Here is a 21,382-nt window from a genome sequence, read left to right as displayed (position 1 = left end):
GCAATCTGTATGGCTGACTATTGTTTCAAGAATGGTATTTTTAATATATAAAAAATTATTAATATTGTATATTAAAAGCTCTAATTATTGTCTGGTAAGATCAAAAGGTAAATGTTTGCTACAAAACTGCTATTGCATTAATGCAATCCATAGGATGTACATAGGCTGCTCACAAAGATTCGCAAATAAGCACCAATTTTTCGTTAATAGACTATTTTCTACAGTGCAGTTTTCTTGTAATGTAACTACAATCATTACCTTTCATATGATATAACGCAATAGAAAAAATGGGGGTGAAAAGGCAAAGAGTTCATAAAATAATGAGTAAACAAAAATGGTATGAGATTGTCTATTTTTTTTGTTGTATCAGGGGATATATTGCATGTTTGTAATGTCGGAGAATGTATGTATTAGGAGGTTGTCCTCATACACCTTTATCCCCCCTGCTAATAATGAACATAAACATTGCAATATATGAAATCCTGCAATAATACGACAGGTTTGAATACATATATATATATATATATATATATATATATATATATATATATATATACACACACTTTGTTTTCCCATAGCGTGCTATCACTTCATAACCTAACATTCTAACTAATTATTGTAAGTGTACACCAAGCAGAGCTTTTCGTGTGAAGTTGCAAACAAGTATTAAGCAACAACTTGTCACGCTATTAGGAGTTGGTTGACAAGTGATAGAGAAATGTGCCCTTTGCCAAGGATGTTTTTATATAGAAATATGAAGTGTCTCTGATATCACATGATCACAGACAATGTTTATTCGTTTTATTAGGGTTCAGGGTACCCCAGGGAATTTATGTCGGGTTAACAAAGGACAATAGCAGGGAATGTGCCAAATTTATTCTGCTGTCATCATAGGTGATATATTCTCCTTCCTTCAATACTATGAATGATAATATTTCATTTTAGGGGTACATCAGACAGCGTCACCATATTGTGTAGCCTTATTACTATGACAATAAAAAAGACAGGTACTTCAATACCCGAAGTTCTGCTGATAAAGGATGATTGACTTTAAAAAAAAATATATACTGTGATTCACTATTTTTAGAGCAATATGCTCCAATACCATAAATCTTTCAGAGTTATTAGGCAAAGTGCTGTAAAGTGCGATAATTAAAAAAAAAAAAAAAAAAAAAAAAAGCAGACATAAGCTTTTTTTTCTCCAATAAAATACAGTCAACTGCAATTGCAATGCAGTAACGAATACGTCCACTAGGTCCTATTCCTATAGCCTTGAGCGTAGAGATGATGGTCAGTCTACTATAAAAAAAACCTAGAAGAGATCTTAAAATACACACACATACATATATATATATACATACATATATATATATATATATACATATATATATATATATGTGTGTATGTATATATATATATATATATATATATATATATATATATATATATATACAGCATATATTTGGCCAGATAGATAGACAGACAGATAGATATGTAATCTAGTGATCTAGTCCAATTATTAGCTGCAGAGGGTGACTGCCAGATTGCTATTAATGGCACCCACCGTTGTACTATTAATCTCTGCAATGTAACCTATGTTTTCTATGTTTTGGTATTACAAGGTTGTCATATTCATTTCAATAAACATACCAGTACAATTAATGGCAATGTATATGCACTATAAGAACAGTTTGAACTCCAATGTAATAGCTCAACACCTCCACTTTGATTAAAAAAAGTTAAGCAAAGTTATCACTGTATAGTACTGTATACTGATATGTGATGGTGTTCACATATGCGCCGTTATCTTCCGATTGCATGTGTCCTGATAAGAGATACAGCTTATTAGTCACTTTATATAACTTATATCTACTCGTAACGACCAGGATACGTTTATTATATGATTTCTTTAGGATATGGCAATAAGATGTGATGTGTACGAAAAGGTGTCAGGTCTTACTCGGAGATATTAATGCCTCATAGCAGAAATTACCTGCCCCACACAACTGTTGGTATGAGTCCTACACAAGAGATAACATGAGCCCCATACAACTAATGAAATTAGCCCTATACGAATGATATAATGAGCCCCATACAACTAATGAAATTAGCCCTATACGAATGATATAATGAGCCCCATACAACTAATTAAATTAGCCCTATACGAATGATATAATGAGCCCCATGCATACATTCTCATAGGAGTCCTACACAAAAAAATATCATGAGACTCATACAACTGATGGAATGATCCCTGTACAAATCATATGATGAGTAACATTAAACTGATGGTATGAGCCCAATACAAAAGATATGATGAGACCCATGAAACTAATGGTATGAGCCCTATACAAGTGATATTGTGAGCCCCATGCAACTGATGGTATGAACACTACATAGGCGAAATCATGAGCCGCATAAAACTGATGCATGACACCTATACAAATTAAATGAGTCCCATAAAACTGATGGTATGAGCCCCATGCAAAATATATCATGAGCCCCATACAAGTCATATCATGAGCACCATACAATTGATGGTACACCCTGTACAAGTGATATATTGAGCCCAGAGGCGTAACTGGAACCTTCAGGGCCCTGATGCAAGAAACCATGAAGGGCCCCCCAGACCCCTGGCCGGGGCCCTTACCTTCAAGCCCAGGGCTCTTCCCACTAATCCTGGGGCTCTTTACACTCGTTGCATGGCCTTTTATTACGGTCCCGCAGCAGGATTCTTTCACAAGTTCTGCAGTGGGCCCCCTTCCTGCAATCTTGGGGCCTCCCCACAGTGGTGCAATGCCAGGGTCCGGTCGCAAGTGTGACCTTTGCGATCCTGGAAGTTCACCCACTGGTTTGCTACCGGGCCCCCTGGAGCATGGGGCCCGGTAGCGATTGCAACCCCTGCAACCCCTGTAGTTACGCCCCTGATTGAGCCCCATAAAACTGAGGGTATGAACAGTACACAGGTGATAGCACAAGTCCTGTACAACGGATGGAATGAGTCTTATGTAAGGGGTATCATGATCCTCATGCAGCTGATAGTAAGAACCCTAAGTGACATGAGTCTCATACAGCTGATGCTGTGAGCTCTAAACAATTGGTATCATGGCCCATACAACTGATGGAATAGTACTACACAAATACTATCATGAGTCTATCCAAGTGTTAGTATGAGCACAAGGTATTTTATGATCCTCATACAACTGGTGATGGTATGTGCCCTTTATAAGTGATATGAGTCTCATACAATTGATGCGATGAACCCTTTACAGCTGGAATTACCTTGTACAAGAGCTATGATTTCCATACAACTGATTGTATAATCCCCATAAAGCTGATTGTACAAGCCTTGTAAAAATGATACAATGGTCCCCACACAAATGGTGGTGTAAGCCCTATATAGGTGATGTAATGATCTAACTGATGGTATGAGCTCTATAAAAGTGACATCGGGACCCAATCCAAAACCGGTATGGCCCCATACAAGAAATATGATGGTGATATAATGACCCCATACAAGTGATGGTATGAGCCCAATTCAAGTGATGGTATGAGCCCAATACAAGTGATGATATGAGTCCAATACAAGTGATGGTATGAGCCCAATACAAGTATTGGTATGAGCCCAATACAAGTGATGATATGAGTCCAATACAAGTGATGGTATGAGCCCAATACAAGTGATGGTATGAGCCCAATACAAGTGATGGTATGAGCCCAATACAAGTGATGGTATGAGCCCAATACAAGTAATGATATGAGTCCAATACAAGTATTGGTATGAGCCCAATGGTATGAGCCCAATACAAGTGATGGTATGAGCCCAATACAAGTGATGGTATGAGCCCAATACAAGTGATGATATGAGTCCAATACAAGTATTGGTATGAGCCCAATGGTATGAGCCCAATACAAGTGATGGTATGAGCCCAATACAAGTGATGATATGAGTCCAATACAAGTATTGGTATGAGCCCAATGGTATGAGCCCAATACAAGTGATGGTATGAGCCCAATATAAGTGATGGTATGAGCCCGAAACAAGTGATGGTATGAGCCCAATACAAGTATCGGTATGAGCCCAATACAAGTGATGGTATGAGCCCAATACAAGTGATGGTATGAGCCCAATACAAGTGATGGTATGAGCCCAATACAAGTGATGGTATGAGCCCAATCCAAGTGATGGTATGAGCCCAATAGACGGGGATTCTATGAAAGGTGTAATAGGTGTATGTGTGCAGGTAAGTGCTCCCATTCCATGCGGACATCTACCTGCTATTCCAGACAGAAGTCTACACTTTTCTCAGCGTGTGTAACGTGATCCTATTTCTCTATTCAGCCCTCTACTTTCTAATGAAGGTGCCGCCCCATCGCATGCTTATCTGACTATTAGATCTGTTCTCGGAATGAATGGCTCCTAGGAGGTTCCTGTTCTTCACGCAACCATTTACACTGCAGCTAATGATGAGCCTGGTGGCGGCTCTCCAGCAGGATGGTCATGTGAGGAGGAGCTCTATCCAATCAGGAGTCAGCGAGGTGTATATAAAAGCGTGCAGGCTATACTACACATTGGTACTCACAGCAGGGTACAGACAGAGGTTTACCTGGAACTGAGAGCAGTGAGCTTCACATCTGAGATAACCGGTATGTATGGGCTACTTCTATACACTGTCCTACCTGCACTACTGATCACCATTCATTCTATACTGTCCTACCTGCACTGCTGATCACCATTCATTATATACTGTCCTACCTGCACTGCTGATCACCATTCATTATATACTGTCCTACCTGCATTGCTGATCACTATTCATTATACACTGTCCTACCTGCATTGCTGATTAATATTCTCTATACACTGTCCTACCTACACTTCTGATCACCATTCATTATATACTGTCCTACCTACACTGCTGATCACCATTCATTATACACTGTCCTACCTGCATTGCTGATTAATATTCTCTATACACTGTCCTACCTGTATTGCTGATCACCATTCATTATACACTGTCCTACCTGCACTACTGATCACCATTCATTATACACTGTCCTACCTGCATTGCTGATCACCATTCATTATATACTGTCCTACCTGCACTGCTGATCACCATTCATTATATACTGTCCTACCTGCACTGCTGATCAAAATTCATTATACACTGTCCTACCTGCACTGCTGATCACCATTCATTATATACTGTCCTACCTGCACTGCTGATCACCATTCATTATATACTGTCCTACCTGCATTGCTGATCACTATTCATTATACACTGTCCTACCTGCACTGCTGATCACCATTCATTATACACTGTCCTACCTGCACTGCTGATTAATATTCTCTATACATTGTCCTACCTGCACTGCTGATCACCATTCATTACACACTGTCCTACCTGCACTGCTGATCACTATTCATTACACACTGTCCTACCTGCACTGCTGATCACTATTCATTATACACTGTCCTACCTGCACTGCTGATCACTATTCATTATACACTGTCCTACCTGCACTGCTGATCACCATTCATTACACACTGTCCTACCTGCACTGCTGATCACCATTCATTATACACTGTCCTACCTGCATTGCTGATTAATATTCTCTATACACTGTCCTACCTGTATTGCTGATCACCATTCATTATACACTGTCCTACCTGCATTGCTGATCACCATTCATTATATACTGTCCTACCTGCACTGCTGATCAAAATTCATTATATACTGTCCTACCTGCACTGCTGATCACCATTCATTCTATACTGTCCTACCTGCACTGCTGATCACCATTCATTATACACTGTCCTGCCTGCACTACTGATTAATATTCTCTATACATTGTCCTACCTGCACTGCTGATCACCATTCATTACACACTGTCCTACCTGCACTGCTGATCACTATTCATTATACACTGTCCTACCTGCACTGCTGATCACCATTCATTATTCACTGTCCTACCTGCACTGCTGATCACTATTCATTATACACTGTCCTACCTGCACTACTGATTAAGATTCTCTATACATTGTCCTACCTGCACTGCTGATTAATATTCTCTATACACTGTCCTACCTGCATTGCTGGTCACCATTCATTACACACTGTCCTACCTGCACTGCTGATCACCATTCATTTTATACTGTCCTACCTGCACAGCTGATTAATATTGTCTATACACTGTCCTACCTCCATTGCTGATTAATATTCTCTATACACTGTGTCCTACCTACCTGCACTGCTGATTATGATTCACAATCCTCTGTCCTACATGCACTGCTGATCATCATTCTCTTTGCACTGTCCTACTTGCACTTCTGATATGATTCAGGTGGTACAGCACACATATTGGATACGTTTTATGTATGTTTTCTTATAATATGCATCTTTCTTAAAATAATGAGGATTTAAAGAGCTAGAGGAAAGCTTTCATATACTGGCAGATCACATTTTATACAATTCAATTTTTTTCCTCATCCCTTTTGCAGTACACTGGTAATTCTTTTAGGCACTGTACAAGTATACATGTGGATGATAACCAGAGACCTCTTGCACACTGCAGGGGGGTGAAACTCCTAAATCATTATTTTTAGGGTTACTTTATATTATCTATTGTTGTTTAGGGTGGGTGTTTTTACGTTTTGACTTTGAAAAATAGCTGTGAATAAAATGAAAGAGCAGGTGAACATACAGTATAGTAACACAGTATTTTTATTTTTTTTTTATACAGCAGGATTATAGACACCTGATTTTTTTAAACACAGGCATGATCTGGGTGGTAGTATAGCCAGATGGGAATTTTTGCCTTGTTTTTTTAAAAAGGTTGAACTCCTTTGCTTTAGAAGATTGGAACTCTTGCATGGATAATTGGTCCTTTTCCATTTCTGTCCTGTCATGAAAATGCTAAAAATGGCTGTCATTATATCCTCTGGCTTTAATGCTTTAATAGGCGAAGTCTTTATCATTTTTATAAGGAGGTCATGAAGGGCAAACACATGATGCAAATAGGATATTTTGCACATCTTGGTCTGGACAAAATATACTTTTATATATATACAAAATATATATATATTTTTTTTACTATGAATTTATACAGTATATTCCAAAATGGAAAAACAGTTTGAAAACAAAACAAATATACATTAGCCAGACTTGCGCGCGCCAAGCAGGAAATAATCTGTATAGTCAATCCCAATCCCAACACTGCATAATGAGCCATGGTGGATTGCGTTTCAGAGGCGTATGAGTGGCGGTTTGCAGACATTCAGGAAGTTATACTGCTGCCTCTTGAATGCCTGTTTTGCTTTTTTTTTTTTACTCACTCCCAATGGGGATTTTATATTGAGATACCAAGCCATAATCGCATGCCAAGTGTTTGACACTTGGTTGCAGTGGAGTCCCATTGATCTCATTAGGCGCATTTGGCAAGTGGAATGTCTGCCAAATGCAACATTGCTATTTAAAACCTCAACATGGCTGGATCTGTTTATAGACCTCAGCAGGCGCCATGTCAAGGAGTGGCGACCCTAGCATAAGGAACAAACTTTTTAGAGAAAGAGAATACAATAAGACACGTGGCCACTCACTAAAACTAGAGGAAAAACGGTTTAACCTTAAATTATGTAAGGGGTTCTTCACTGTCAGAGCAGTAAGGATGTGGAATTCCCTTCCACAAGCAGTCGTATCAGCAGGGGGCATCGATAGTTTCAAAAAACTATTAGATGGGCACCTTAAAGACCACAACATACAGGGGTATACAATGTACAGTTAACAGCAAACACACGTACACATCATAGGTTGAACTGGATGGACTGATGTCTTTTTTCAACCTCACAAACTATGTAACTGTAAAATATACAGATTTTTCGGATAAAGAACCAATTTAAAAAAAAGTAATTCTCCTCAAGTTACTGTTTGCAAACTTTATTTAAACCCCTAAAGTAAGCCTTCAACAAGTTTCCCATAACATAAGCATGAATTGTGACCCTTAAAAAGTAGCCTGACCCTAACAATTATAACACTAACTCTAACACTTAACCCATAACCCTACTCTCATATCCCTCAAAATCCAAACCTAGACATGGGTTTTAGAGTGCTGAAACGATTGAACCTGAAAGCAGATACTCTCAATATTTCAGAGTGCTGAGATCACTGTTAGCTGGTCACACATCTAAAAGACAGTAATTAGGTGTGTCACATTACCTCTGTTCTTCCCTGAAGAAGTGTAGAGAATCAGACAAAAGGTTCCAGCCTGCCTAATCATTAGCTACACCCACCCTTAATAAAATGCTTGGATGTCAGACATGGAGTGACCATTATCCAAGCACTTGGATGCCAGACATGGATTGGCCATGATCCCGGAGCTGTGTGTCAGACAGTGATTGATCATTATCCAAGCGCATAGATTGGTAATTACCACAGTATGACTTAATCATTATCACAATGGGAAAAAAAATTTCCTTTTTCTATGGTACAATAAAAAAAAAAAAAAATACAAGAGTATTTGTCAAGATCTACATAATGTGAACTGGTTAAAGTGTTAAAGAGTTAGTGTTAAAGAGACTTAAACCTAGTGATTAAATGCAGCTACACCTTTTAATCTTCTTAAGATGACCATCAAAGGCTACCTAAACTACTTAATGGTCAATCTGTGACTTAAACATGAATGATTTTCTACTTAACACCTTATGTAATGTATATACTTCTTTGATGTTAGGGAATTAAAATCACAGACACGTTTTTACAAGTCTTACCATACAGTTTATACCATATATGAATTATGTCATTTATGTGATGGTATCCAGGATTCAGAAAAAATATGTGTGAAAAAATCTAGAATTAAAGTTTTTAACTCATTACACTTAATCTTGCTATGATAAGCTGGCCCTACATATTGCATTCTGATTGTTTAAATCTACTTTAGACTAGCCAACAACTCCATAGTGTAAAAGCCTACCCGATTCCATATACATGAAATAGGTTTCTTAGTTAGCCCCATAGACACAAGCCCTAATGTGTTCATACATATTGACTAGTTTAGGAACAGGCTTTGTAGGATACCAATCCCTTCCTTCTATGAAGAAAAGGGCAAAGTTATTAATCATAGATGTACTGTAACTGCTGTTGGTCAAGTCACAAGTCACATCATGAATGGTTCTGGCACATTAGATGACAAAGATGTGTAAATCCAACACTTATACCCTAAGCTATTTCTAGTTAATCCTTAATTCTAAATTGTCTACTAAATTTTAACTTCTAAATTGTGTACTAAATACCCTACTGGTTAATGAATGCATTTTGGTTGCTTGCTTAAATATATGGTGATTTATAAATATACAACAATATTTTCTAGCTATTGTGATTAAGGTCAAACTATAATTTTCTTCCCCATCATACAGTGTTTTATAATAGCTTTCTCTGATTTTTTTTCTTAGGCAAGATGATTGATTTGGTCAGCTACTTCAGTAAGATATCAGCCACAGAGGTGCTTCTTACCTCTGTGGTCTTTTCTGTGGTTTTCCTAATCCTCAAATCTTACAGTCAGAGGGTTCCTTCTGGTACGAAGAGAATGCCTGGGCCATTTCCTCTGCCATTTATAGGAAATATCCTCTCCTTAAGCAAGAATCCTCATCTCAGTCTTACCAAGATGAGTGAGGTTTATGGAGATGTGCTTCAAATCCAAATAGGCACAAAGCCTGTGCTAGTGCTAAGTGGACTGGAAACAATTCGACAGGCTTTGCTAAAGCAAGGTGAGGTGTTTATGGGACGCCCTGACCTCTTTACCTTTCGCCTGATCAGTGATGGACAAAGTTTAACATTTAGTCAAGATTCTGGTGAGGTATGGAAAGCCCGTCGCAGATTGGCACATAATGCCCTTAAGACCTTTGCAATTTCTCCCTCCCTCACATCTTCTAATATATCTCTGGTGGAAGAACACATAAGTAAAGAAGCAGAATACCTTGTCAAAAAGTTTCAGCAGCTCATTGAAGAACAAGGAGAATTTGACCCCTATAGATACGTGGTGGTTTCTGTAGCCAATGTCATTTGTGCAATGTGTTTCGGAAGACGCTACAGCCATGATGACCAAAACTTCCTTGACATAGTCAACCTGACCGATGAGTTTGGAGCAGCAGCTGCCTCAGGAAATCCTGCAGATTTTATACCTATCCTTCAATATCTTCCAAGCCGGACCATGAAAAGATTTGTAGACGTCAACAAAAAGTTTGTGAACTTCATACAGAAGATTGTTCATGAGCATTATCAAACATATGATAAGGTAATAGCTCAATACAAACATATTCCACATGCACAATACTACATTTTGTTTTGTACAATATACGGAAGACAAATTCTTAAGAGTTTTGCTTGCTCACATAAAATATCTTAGAAAGTAGTGCAAGTAGAACACTTACAAAACTATGCTACATAAAATATAACCAGTAAAAATTTGCCAGCATATTATGCAATAGCTCTGCGTGTTGCTAAATAGTACAGCATTTTATCTGTCAACATTTGTTATAATGAATGTTTTATACTTTTTTTTTTCAGAATGCTGTTCGCGATATTACTGATTCTCTAATTCAACACTCTCAAGAGAAGAAAGTAGATGAAAATTCCAACGTGCAGCTATCAGATCAGAAGATTATCAACATTGTTAATGACCTTTTTGGGGCTGGTAAGTCAGACGTTTTTGCAAAAGAATATTTCAAATGTAGCTACCCATACGTGATTATAAACTAACCATCAGTAATATTCAGTATTTCTTGTTGTTAAACCATTCATACTTTTTTATTCCTTTAATTTAGCTTGAGTCCTGTGATTTGTTGCTACAACAGTAGCACTTGCTAGGACTTAGATTTACTAGTAATTACGCCTAAAATAATAATTGGTCCCAGAGTACAACATGAACTTCTATATTAAAGAACTTAACCCCCTATCATTTACAGCCAAGGATGCTGCCCTCTTAGCCTTTGTTTGATCTTCAGGGGCCAGGGTGTTGTACATGTGATCAATTATGATACTAGCCAATTGATGGTTTGACAGTTTGGTTGAAAGCACAAACAACTGTTGTGACAGTTATTATCCATGCCATGCCTTAAATATAACGGTCGTATAAAACAGTTTAATAAATGGGAGTTAATTCTATTTTAAAGTGTTTGAGGGGACTACTGTATATGTTCCATATAGCAGCACGCCAGATAATTTTATGTCCCCCCCCCCCCAATTGTGCCCCTCCCACTTCGTATAATTAAATTCTATACAGTGTTTGGCTTACTGAAGGCCTTTGCAGTGGCTCCCACCCACAACTTCCCCAGACAAATATTTGACAGCACAAAACAATAGGATGTACTGTACGAAACATCAAAGGCTAATCCAATGATAAATACTGTATCTTACGTTCTGTTACACTTGAACAGATTTATTATATTTATGAATATTGTCTGTGAATTTTAACGATAGGGAACATGTGGTCCTAGTTTGTTTTTATGTCCTGGATATCATATGATTTTTACATTGCCAATCTGGTATTATATTTTTTTACTAAATAATCATATAACATTGTAATCTCTTTCATACCTTTTTAGGATTTGACACTATAACTACTGCCTTGTCATGGTCTCTGACATATCTTGTGGTTAATCCCAAAATACAAGAAAAAATACAGAATGAATTGGGTAAGTTGCACAAGAGTAAAATAATAATGATAGGGGGAAGAGAATAATCCATAGGACTGAAGAGGGGAATTTTATTTTTTTTAATCTGAAATACTCGTATGTATTAATATAAAAGTGCAGTTATCTCAGCCTCAACATTCATGATTACATATTATCCATAAGAGAATGTCACTGAACTAGTACTGCTACAATCTATGTATGTATCGTTAGTACTTTAAACACATAAAACAGCGTTTAGTAGCTTAAAAGGGCAGTTTTCATGTTTAATTCTCTGCATAGGATTTTTTGGGTTTTTTTACCTATTGTATTTTTTTTAGTTTAAATGGGAAGTGCATTTTAGAAGATTAACTTCCTTCTATTTAAAATTAGTCAGTTGAAGTATATACTTCAGATATGAAGTTTACCTCCTGGTCTGCACAGAAATAGGTAGGGTTGACATTATGTTGGTCCCCCAGCTGTCTCTAAAATAGTTCACATAATATAGCACTGGCCCTGGTCATACAGAATAATGGCTGTCCTTGGGCATGCACCAAGTTTAGGATGAAAATGAAGGAAAGGGGGTGAAATTACACAACCCCTTTAGGGAATTTCATTGGTTTATTGACTGTCACACAATACATTTTCACAAGAATAAGCATCCCTTTAAGTGACCTGAGCTTTAAAACCCTTTCTGTAGCCGACTCAGTAATGGTATACTTATAGTTGTATGCCCAATTGCATTTTATAATGTGTTTCTTACATAAGATGTGCATGGATTTGCATTTAAAATCACCTGCAGTTTCCCCTACCTACAGCCCATTTAGGATATCTGAGGGCTGTGTTTGGCTGCTGTGTGCAGATGCCCCTGTGACATAGAACAATGGGTCAGCTGATACATTGCCATCTTTGATTGCATTAAGAGGACATCTGGTGGGAGTGGCAAGTTTTTCAAACCCCCCCAGACCAATGATTGTATTGCCACACCGGAGCAAACTTTTGCACTCAAATAGATGCCAGTAAAAGCTAACAAATTATATGGAGAGTCATAAAAGAAAAAAGCCTAGCTGCATTAAATGGCATTTTCTATCTTTTCTATAGCTCAGCTTTAAATATGTACTTTTTGTTTTGTTTCCTGTAACAGATCAGGTCATCGGCAGAGAACGGAGGCCCAAATTGTCAGACAGATCTCAGCTGCCCTATACAGAAGCCTTCATCTTGGAAATGTTCCGTCATTCATCCTTTCTTCCCTTTACAATTCCACACTGGTAAGTACAAGCATTACAAGTTCTAATAAGGAAAAAATGTATGTAGTTATAAAGACTCATGTGTATAAAACGGAAAGTTGCATATGTGTATAGCTTTTAAATATCAAAGGGTAAATTGATCAATATTTATTATACTGCAGTTTACCAATTCTTAGATGTGATGGCTGCATTGGTTTTCTAGTTAGGGGGTTGAAACAAACCATTTAACACTGAGAGGGTTTGCTTAAAATGGGTAGTTCTCATTCATTTATGTAAAACCTTAATCCCAAAAAACAAAAAGTCTTAGCTAGAGTTTGGCTTCAATTTGTTAGTGCATCTAAATCTGCTAGTACATCTAATATTCCCCTCCCCCCAGATCAACAATGCTGCTTGTACAAAGGTGCCCCTTCATCCAGAGTGGGGGCACTCAACTACAGGAGGTGTGTTACTGGCCAGATCACTAGGTAAAAACAGAGAGAAAAAAGCCTAAAGAAAACTAAATTAATGCAACAATCTCATTTAAGGAGATTAGTAAACAGCAATATATTTCATTTTTTGTTTTGGGTTTACTACCACTTTAAGTGATTAAATAGACAGGTATACTGTTGCTGTGAAAAATTATCGTTGACTTAAGCATTCATAGTCTACAGGTATCCTGTATGCATACTTATTATCAGTTGTTATAATACATTGTCCAATAGTCTGGCAAACTGCCTCAGAATAATTGAGTTCCAAGGAACTGAACAAAGATTACAGCTGTATTATTTAAATGCCATAAATAGGTTGTCAAGTCACGGTTACAGTCTAGTATAGAAGGAAAAGCTACAGTTAAAGCTGTGCAAATTTAAAGTGGAGTTCCGCCCCCCCCCCCTTTCCTCCAAAAAGTTAAAGTCAGCAGCTACACATACTTTTGATATTAGAACACTTACCTGTCCTGGAGTCCAACGATATCGGCACCGCAGCCGATGTTTCCATCGGCTGTCAGGTGATGCCGCCGCCATTGCCGGTAAGGAAGCCCGGCAGTGAAGCCTTGCGGCTTCACGGGCGGGTCCCTACTGCGCATGCGCGAAGCGCGCTGCGAATTCGGATTGGCTCGGCAGCAGGGAAAGGAGGAGGGGGGCAAACTCCTGAGGGGCGGCGCCGTCTCCCGGAAGTGGGGAAGGGTACCTGTCAAAAACAGGTACCCATTCCCCCCCCCCTCCCCGCTGAAAGGTACCAAATGTGGCACAGGAGAGGGGGAAGAAGCAAATGAGCGGAAGTACCACTTTTGGGTGGAACTCCGCTTTAAGCATAGTACACACAATGAGATTGTCGGACGAATAATTGTCTGTTTTTTTTTTTGGAAGGTACACAGATGTAAAAAGAAACTGACAAAGTTTTTTTAATCACTCTGTACTAAGATACCTAGATACCTAAGTGAATAATATCACATAAAAAGTCATTGACTACATTTTTGTGACATAGATGTAAGATGTTTGTCTTTTTTATGTTGCAGTACCACCTCTGACACTGTGCTCAATGGATACTTCATACCCAAGGGAATATGTGTAATGATCAACCAGTGGCAAGTGAATCATGACCCGTAAGTATTTTATTTTTTTTTTTACTTCTATCATTTTTGAGTAAAAGATCAGATATTAAAAATAGTAGCGTAACGATAGGGAGAATGTATAGAATACACATGGGTGCAAATATGCCAACATGATACCCTAATGTATTGTATGAAATCAACAAGGGCTTGGTTTCACCAGGTACCACCATTTTAGAGGGAGCTGTAGTGGCTGCCACTAAACTTGTGCACCAGCTGGGCCAGATGGGACTGATACACTGCAATCTACATTTGTAACAGATTGATGTGTGTATTGATGTCACTTGACCAAAGTACTGCAGGCAAGTGCCCTTGGTCTAGCACAACCACTTACAGCAAGTTGCTCTATTCATAACATACAGTGCATGGTGGATGTATTTCCAGCCCCATGCTGTCTCTATAGTTTAGGCCCCAATGGCAATCTGCAGGAGACAGGAAGGAAGTGGCATCGGACCTGTGAAGTGTTCATGTACATTGACCACAATGGAGGAGGAACAGGTTAAGCGCAAAAAAGGGGGGCATATGCTGGCCACCATAGAGGGAAGACACTCTGACCACCATAAAGGGGTGCACATTAACCATGAGAAGGATTCTGACCACAGTGTGCAAGAAGTTACCACTTCATGCAAGGGGGAACACTAACCTAGTTATGACTGCTGTGCTCTATATGTTACAAAGTCATGAATGCTGCGGCCTAAGCAGGGTTGTCACACAATTAATATATCATCCCTATGTTTCACAGTAGTTTGTTACTATTATACAATTTAATTTTACTTTATAGTACACTGCTAATATTACCATGGTTTCATTGAGTTTTTATTTATTTAGCATGCTGTTTCTATCCACATGTTTTTCTCTTTTTTTTATTTTTATTTTTTTCTCCCCATTAACATTTGTTTAAAGTTGTTCTAAAGGCAAAAGTTTTTATTACATTAATGCAGTTTATGCATTCGGTTATAAAAGCCCTACTACCTGTTTCTCACTGATCCAGTGCTGTCCTGGCTGCAGCACTGTTCCCCCCCACTTCCTGTTTTACAGGAGACACTGAGCAGTGGGAGCCAGAAAATCATTTTTTGCCTGTCTTTTATCTTTAAAATCCTGACTTTATTTTGTCTTCTACTATCTTAGGAAACTGTGGAGGGACCCATTCAAATTCAGCCCAGAACGCTTCCTAAATGAAGATGGCTTGTCACTAAACAAAACCGAGATGGAAAAAGTGCTGATTTTTGGTTTAGGCAAGAGAAGATGTATTGGTGAAGCCATTGGCAGAGCTGAAGTTTTTCTCTTCCTCACGACCATGCTCCAACAGCTGCAATTTTCAATAAAAGATGTTGAGAAATTGGATATGTCTCCCCAGTATGGACTTACCATGAAACTCAAGCGGCATCAAATGACTGCCAGACTTCGCCTTCCTATAATAGCTACCCAATAGAGATCTAACCTGGGCAAACCATTGTCTATGCAAAAATCAGAACTTTTTTTATGCTGTGACCTCTACATGCATGTAAATATGATGACGTTTGTGGTTTAATTTTACTATTAGGCCAGAGCCTCACTTTTTTTTTTTTAAACTTGTAACTGTGCAAACTCAACCGTATCTTGTTACAGGAAAGACTTTTCAGCAATTAAGCTGTTTTTTTTTATTTGTCATATATGAAGGAATAAACCATAAGTCTTAGTAAAGCTGTATCCATAAAAATCAAAAGCTTATATGGTGAACATCGCCAAGATTCTGAGAATTCGGGGACATTAGTAGAAAGCTTCATTACCTACCTATATGTATTAATTATCTTTATGCCATTGTGATTTTAAGCCAAGTCTTGCCATACAAACATTAAGAACTAGGCTTGTTTCATCAGCAGAATCATGTTCTTACAGTGGTCTAGTTAAAATTATGAGCATATTTTTTCATATCCAACCATTCCGTAACTGGTACGTAATAATTAGCACTTTTCTTGTTGTCTGTTCTTGTCCTGCTGGCAATGACTTTGTAAACCAGTTTTATGGAAATTTAATATTTGCTGTTGTAATGACATAATGAAATACTTTGTGAAATATCTGTATAGTATTATGATCTCTATGAGATAATAAAAGATTAATAATGTTCTTTAGTTTTGCCTTGATTTTGTTTGTGCTCCAGGTGTATAAACCTATAGATTTTATTTATCAATAATTCAACCAGCAATTTTCGCAACATTTACCCATGTTTCATATTGATTGAATTTTCCACTTTGCCTCTAATATACAATCGTTTTCTCCCATTTTCAAACAAGATGCAATGGCAAATATTAAGATTCGCCCAACATCTGTACATAATGGGAGAGTACTTTACTGTTAAAATACAAAAATCAACCAATAAAAACTTGGCTTTGACCCCACTTCACCATATGCATTAGGGGCTGACCAGCAATTTGTGGCCCAGGGGGCAAGTTCAACCCATAGGCCCTTGGTGCAGCACCTCCTCCCACTCTTCCCTGCCTCCTCCCGTCCTTTATTCCAGGTACTCTCTGCTCGCCTGGGTGGGTCAGGCTGGACAAAGCCTTGATGAGGGAGGAAAGCCTCTGGTGGGAAAGGGAGTGGGCCTCTGTTTGGACATGGCAGTCGCCATTCATGCCGGGGGGGCGGGGAGGGGGTGTGCCTGCGCTCTGTCCTCATCCTCATCCTGCACTCGGAATTCCATAGGGGACTTATTACTCCTCTTTGCCAGGAAGCCTTTCTTTCTTAGTTTAGGCATGTCTGCGTAGCAGCCAAGGCAGTGGAGCAGATTTAGGAGTGGCAGGGGCATGACAATATGACGTAAGTAATGTCAGATCCCAGCTCTCCTCTTACTGGCTGCCCTCCATTGTTTCCAAGAGTCTGTGCTGGTGTGCGTCCAAACTTGAAAGGGCATAACACTAGGGAAGCCTGTCATTTGATTTGCCAGGCATCTGTATTGGGTGAGCGCCAGCATGTGCCCTGAGGTGAAGGGGCACAACTGTGCAAGCCCAAGGCTTCCGTTAAAGCCATGCATCGGCGTGCCCTGAGGTGAGATGTAAGGGAGCAGTGCAGCTGTGCAGACCTAACACCACAATACAGAAGCCAAATACCAGGCTTCTGTTAGGACTGCTTACCCGGCCCCCATTATTATTCCCACCACCCAGCCCAGGCAAAGGGTTGCAACCTTTTCTTCAAGCCAAACTCGAACACTTTAAGTGACACATGTGAAACTTACTGTATTTTGTAGTATAAACTATAGGATTGTAAAAGACTTGGGACATCTTTGGATGCCTCAAGGAGAAGTTGTAAGGCGGCGAGCATAGCGCACCAGAGAACAGGGGGTGTGGTCAAATTGTGTTGACAGAGGGAGGGGCTTAAAGGGCATTGTTAAATGAAACCAAAGCATTCTTGTTTCCAAAAAAAATGCTTAGATTGCTGTGCCATAAGTAAGAGTCTCACAGACAGTTTTAAACCTCAGGACAATCATTTAAAAAAATAAATAAAACTCTTCTACTACCATGAGGTAAGTACAGTGGGAATCAAGGGTGTTCGTTCACCTTTTCATTTTCATTAAGCACAGAGGGCATGGTATGTACAGGAAAGGAGTGAGAAATGTACAGCAGTATATAGTATGCAGGATTGTGGAGCGTGTGATTGTATGTGTAGGAAAGGAGTACAAAATGTATGACATTATGTACAGGAAATGAGTGCAGAGGATTTGATGGTAGGTAGCATTTGCAGGAGAGGAGTGAGAGGGTCGAACAGTTGCCAGTGTATGAAGGAGAGGAGTGTGGAGTGCATTAGGGTGGGTTGTATGTGCTAAAAAGGAATGTGGAGTGTATGACGGGAGGTAATATATGCAGGAGAGGTGTGAAGGAAATGACAGAGGTTAGCATGTACAGGAGAGCGGTGTGGAGGGTAAAAGCGGGTCAGTAGAACCCTGTAGTTGAGCTGCACTTTTGCCAGACCCAATCACTCCCCCTGTGAATAGTATATACGCTGAGTGTATAAATATGTTGCAGCCGCAATGGTTTGCTTTGCTTTCAGGTGAATAGGGCCACTCGGCAACTGCGCTAGTATGGGGTGTCTCTTCACAGCCCGTCAAATCGCTCTTCAGAGAGCACTGCTAGTGTGAAAGAGCCATCAAATGGTGATAAGTAGGGTTGAGTGAACATGGACTGTATTGTTTGGGATCGTACCGGACGTTTGGGTGTCCGGTACCCGGACACGGACCCGAACATTTTACTGTATGTTCGGGATACAGTCGGTAATTTATTTCATGTTTTGGCGCAGTTTTAATGGCGTGGTTTCAACAGCTGCAGGGCAGCCAATCAACAAACGTTTAACTAGTGTGCCCTTAGAAGCCATCACAGCCATGCCTACTAATGGCATGGCTGTGATTGGCCAGTGCAGCATGTGACCTAGCCTCTATAAAAGCTGAAGTCACATGGCGCCGCACGTCACTCTGCTCTAACTACTGTAGGGAGAGGTTCCTGATGCTGCTGAGGGGTAGATAGGAGATTATTGTAGGGGCAGGCTGGAGATTGCTTTCAGGGAAAGAATAGGAAGAATCTTCTTTAATCAGACAGTGATCTACATCTACATTTTATTGTGTGGGGGTGCAGTGCATGATCTTTTTGCCCTTACCTGAGCCCAGTGAGGAGGAGGGAGAAAAAAAAACTTGTTAGGTGGGCGGCGTGTAGCGGCCATGTAATGCAAGCTCAGTGCATATGTGTCTGCTTAATCTGGATTTAAAAAGAAAAAAAAATTTCCTTCATATTTTACTGTGATTTACAGCGTTAGACACTGCTGTTCTAATCTGCTATTCAAAAAGCACCAATTTAAGGGGACAATAATTTTTCAGTTTTTCATTCATACTTTACTGTGACACTGACATACAGCATTTAGACACTGCTGTTCTAATCTGCTATTCAAAAAGCACCAATTAAAGGGTACAATTATTTTTCAGTTTTTCATTCATACTTTACTGTGACACTGACATACAGCATTTAGACACTGCTGTTCTTATCGGCTATTCAAAAAGCACCAATTTAAGGGGGCAATTATTTTTCAGTTTTTCTTTCATACTTTACTGTGACACTGACATACAGCGTTTAGACACTGCTGTTCTAATCTGCTATTCAAAAAGCACCAATTTAAGGGGACAATTATTTTTCAGTTTTTCTTTCATACTTTACTGTGACACTGACATACAGCATTTAGACACTGCTGTTCTAATCTGCTATTCAAAAAGCACCAATTTAAGGGGACAATTATTTTTCAGTTTTTCATTCATACTTTACTGTGACACTGACATACAGCGTTTAGACACTGCTGTTCTAATCTGCTCTTCAAAAATCACCAATTAAAGGGAAAAATAAAAAAATTTCATTCATATGTTACTGTGAGATACACCCGTTGGATATTGTTGTTCCATGCCGCTTTTCAATAAAAACCCATTTAGGGAAAAAAAATTTAATTGCGCCTAGGGTGCATATGTTACTGTGAGATACACCCGTTGGATACTGTTGTTCTATTCCGCTTTTCAATAAAAACCCATTTAGGAAAAAAAAATTTAATTGCGGCCTAGTCTGCATATGTTACTGTGAAATACACCCGTTGGATACTGTTTTTCTATTCCGCTTTTCAATAAAAACCCATTTAGGGAAAAAAATTTAATTGCGGCCTAGTCTGCATATGTTACTGTGAGATACACCCGTTGGATACTGTTCTATTCCGCTATTCAATAAACACCCATTTAGGGGAAGATCCTAAATTAGAGAAATATGAGGAGAAGGTCAAATAAGGGACGTGGCCTGGGTCGTGGTGCTGCTGGTGGAGCTCCTGTTGCAAGGAGAGGACGTGGTCGATCTGTGCCAGCTACACGCACAAGTGAAACACCTTCCTCAGGTGTGAGTAGGCGACAGAACTTGCAGCAGTATTTGGTAGGGCCTAATGCGCCTCTACAAATGTTGAGTCCAGAACAAGTACAGGCGATAGTAGATTGGGTCGCTGACAGTGCCTCCAGTTCCTTCACATTGTCTCCCACCCAGTCTACTGCTGAAAGGTCAGAGTTGGCACCTGCAGCCGATGTCCATCAATCTTTCACCTCACCCCCTTGCAAATCAGCCAAGCAGTCTGAGCCCCAAGTCATGCAGCAGTCTTTTCTTCTTTTTGATGACTCTGTTAGCATGGTTTCCCAGGGCCATCCACCTAGCCCTGCCCCAGAAGTGGAAGAGATTGAGTGTACTGATGCCCAACCACTTATGTCTCAAGATGAGTACATGGGAGAACCATCGCAGCACATCTCGGATGATGACGAAACACAGGTGCCAACTGCTGCGGAATTCCGAATTGTGGAGACCGACAAGGAGGGCACAGGGTGAAGACTGGGTGGAAGATGATGTGGAGGATGCTGAGGTCCTCAACCCCACATGGAATGAACGTCATGCAGGTGACCTGAGTAGTTTAGAGGAAGAGGCGGTGGTCGCACAGATCCACCAGCACAGCAGAAGAGGGAGCAGGGTGCAAAAGCGGAGCGGCTGTGCCCTAGACACTACGCCTGCTACTGCCCAACGCAACAAGGGACCGTGCACACCAAAGCCAGCTCAAAGGAGTTCCCTAGCGTGGCAGTTCTTCAGACAATGTACTGATGACAGGAAACTAGTGGTTTGCATGCTGTGCAATCAGAGCCTGAAGCGAGGCATAAACCTTCTCAACCTGAGCACAACCTGTATGACCAGGCATCTAAGTGCAAAGCACGAGCTGCAGTGGAGTAGACAACTCAAAAACCAAAAGGTCTCTGGCGCCTCCTGTTTCCTCTTCTGCTGCAGTCTCGGCCTCTTCATCCACCTCTGTAGTGACAGTGGTACCTGCCACCCCGCAAACAGAGGATCTGCCAGCAACACC

At 39.8% G+C, this 21,382-nt stretch overlaps 1 protein-coding gene across 1 annotated transcript; it reads left to right on the top strand.

Annotated features, from left to right (window-relative positions):
- Nucleotides 1–4,553: 4,553 nt before the first annotated feature.
- On the top strand, nt 4,554–16,608 carry CYP1A1 (cytochrome P450 family 1 subfamily A member 1). The gene is made up of 7 exons (XM_082255536.1): nt 4,554–4,647; nt 9,446–10,287; nt 10,560–10,686; nt 11,597–11,686; nt 12,807–12,930; nt 14,405–14,491; nt 15,626–16,608. Exons 2-7 carry the CDS (start codon nt 9,451–9,453, stop codon nt 15,927–15,929), a joined length of 1,569 nt encoding a protein of 522 aa, XP_082111662.1. The 5' UTR covers nt 4,554–4,647; nt 9,446–9,450; the 3' UTR covers nt 15,930–16,608.
- The last annotated feature ends 4,774 nt before the right edge of the window (nt 16,609–21,382 follow it).

Source organism: Pelophylax lessonae, assembly GCF_965119305.1.
Source record: "Pelophylax lessonae genome assembly, chromosome: 4".
Lineage (NCBI taxonomy): Eukaryota > Metazoa > Chordata > Amphibia > Anura > Ranidae > Pelophylax > Pelophylax lessonae.
This window is presented reverse-complemented; position numbering and strand designations above follow the sequence as displayed.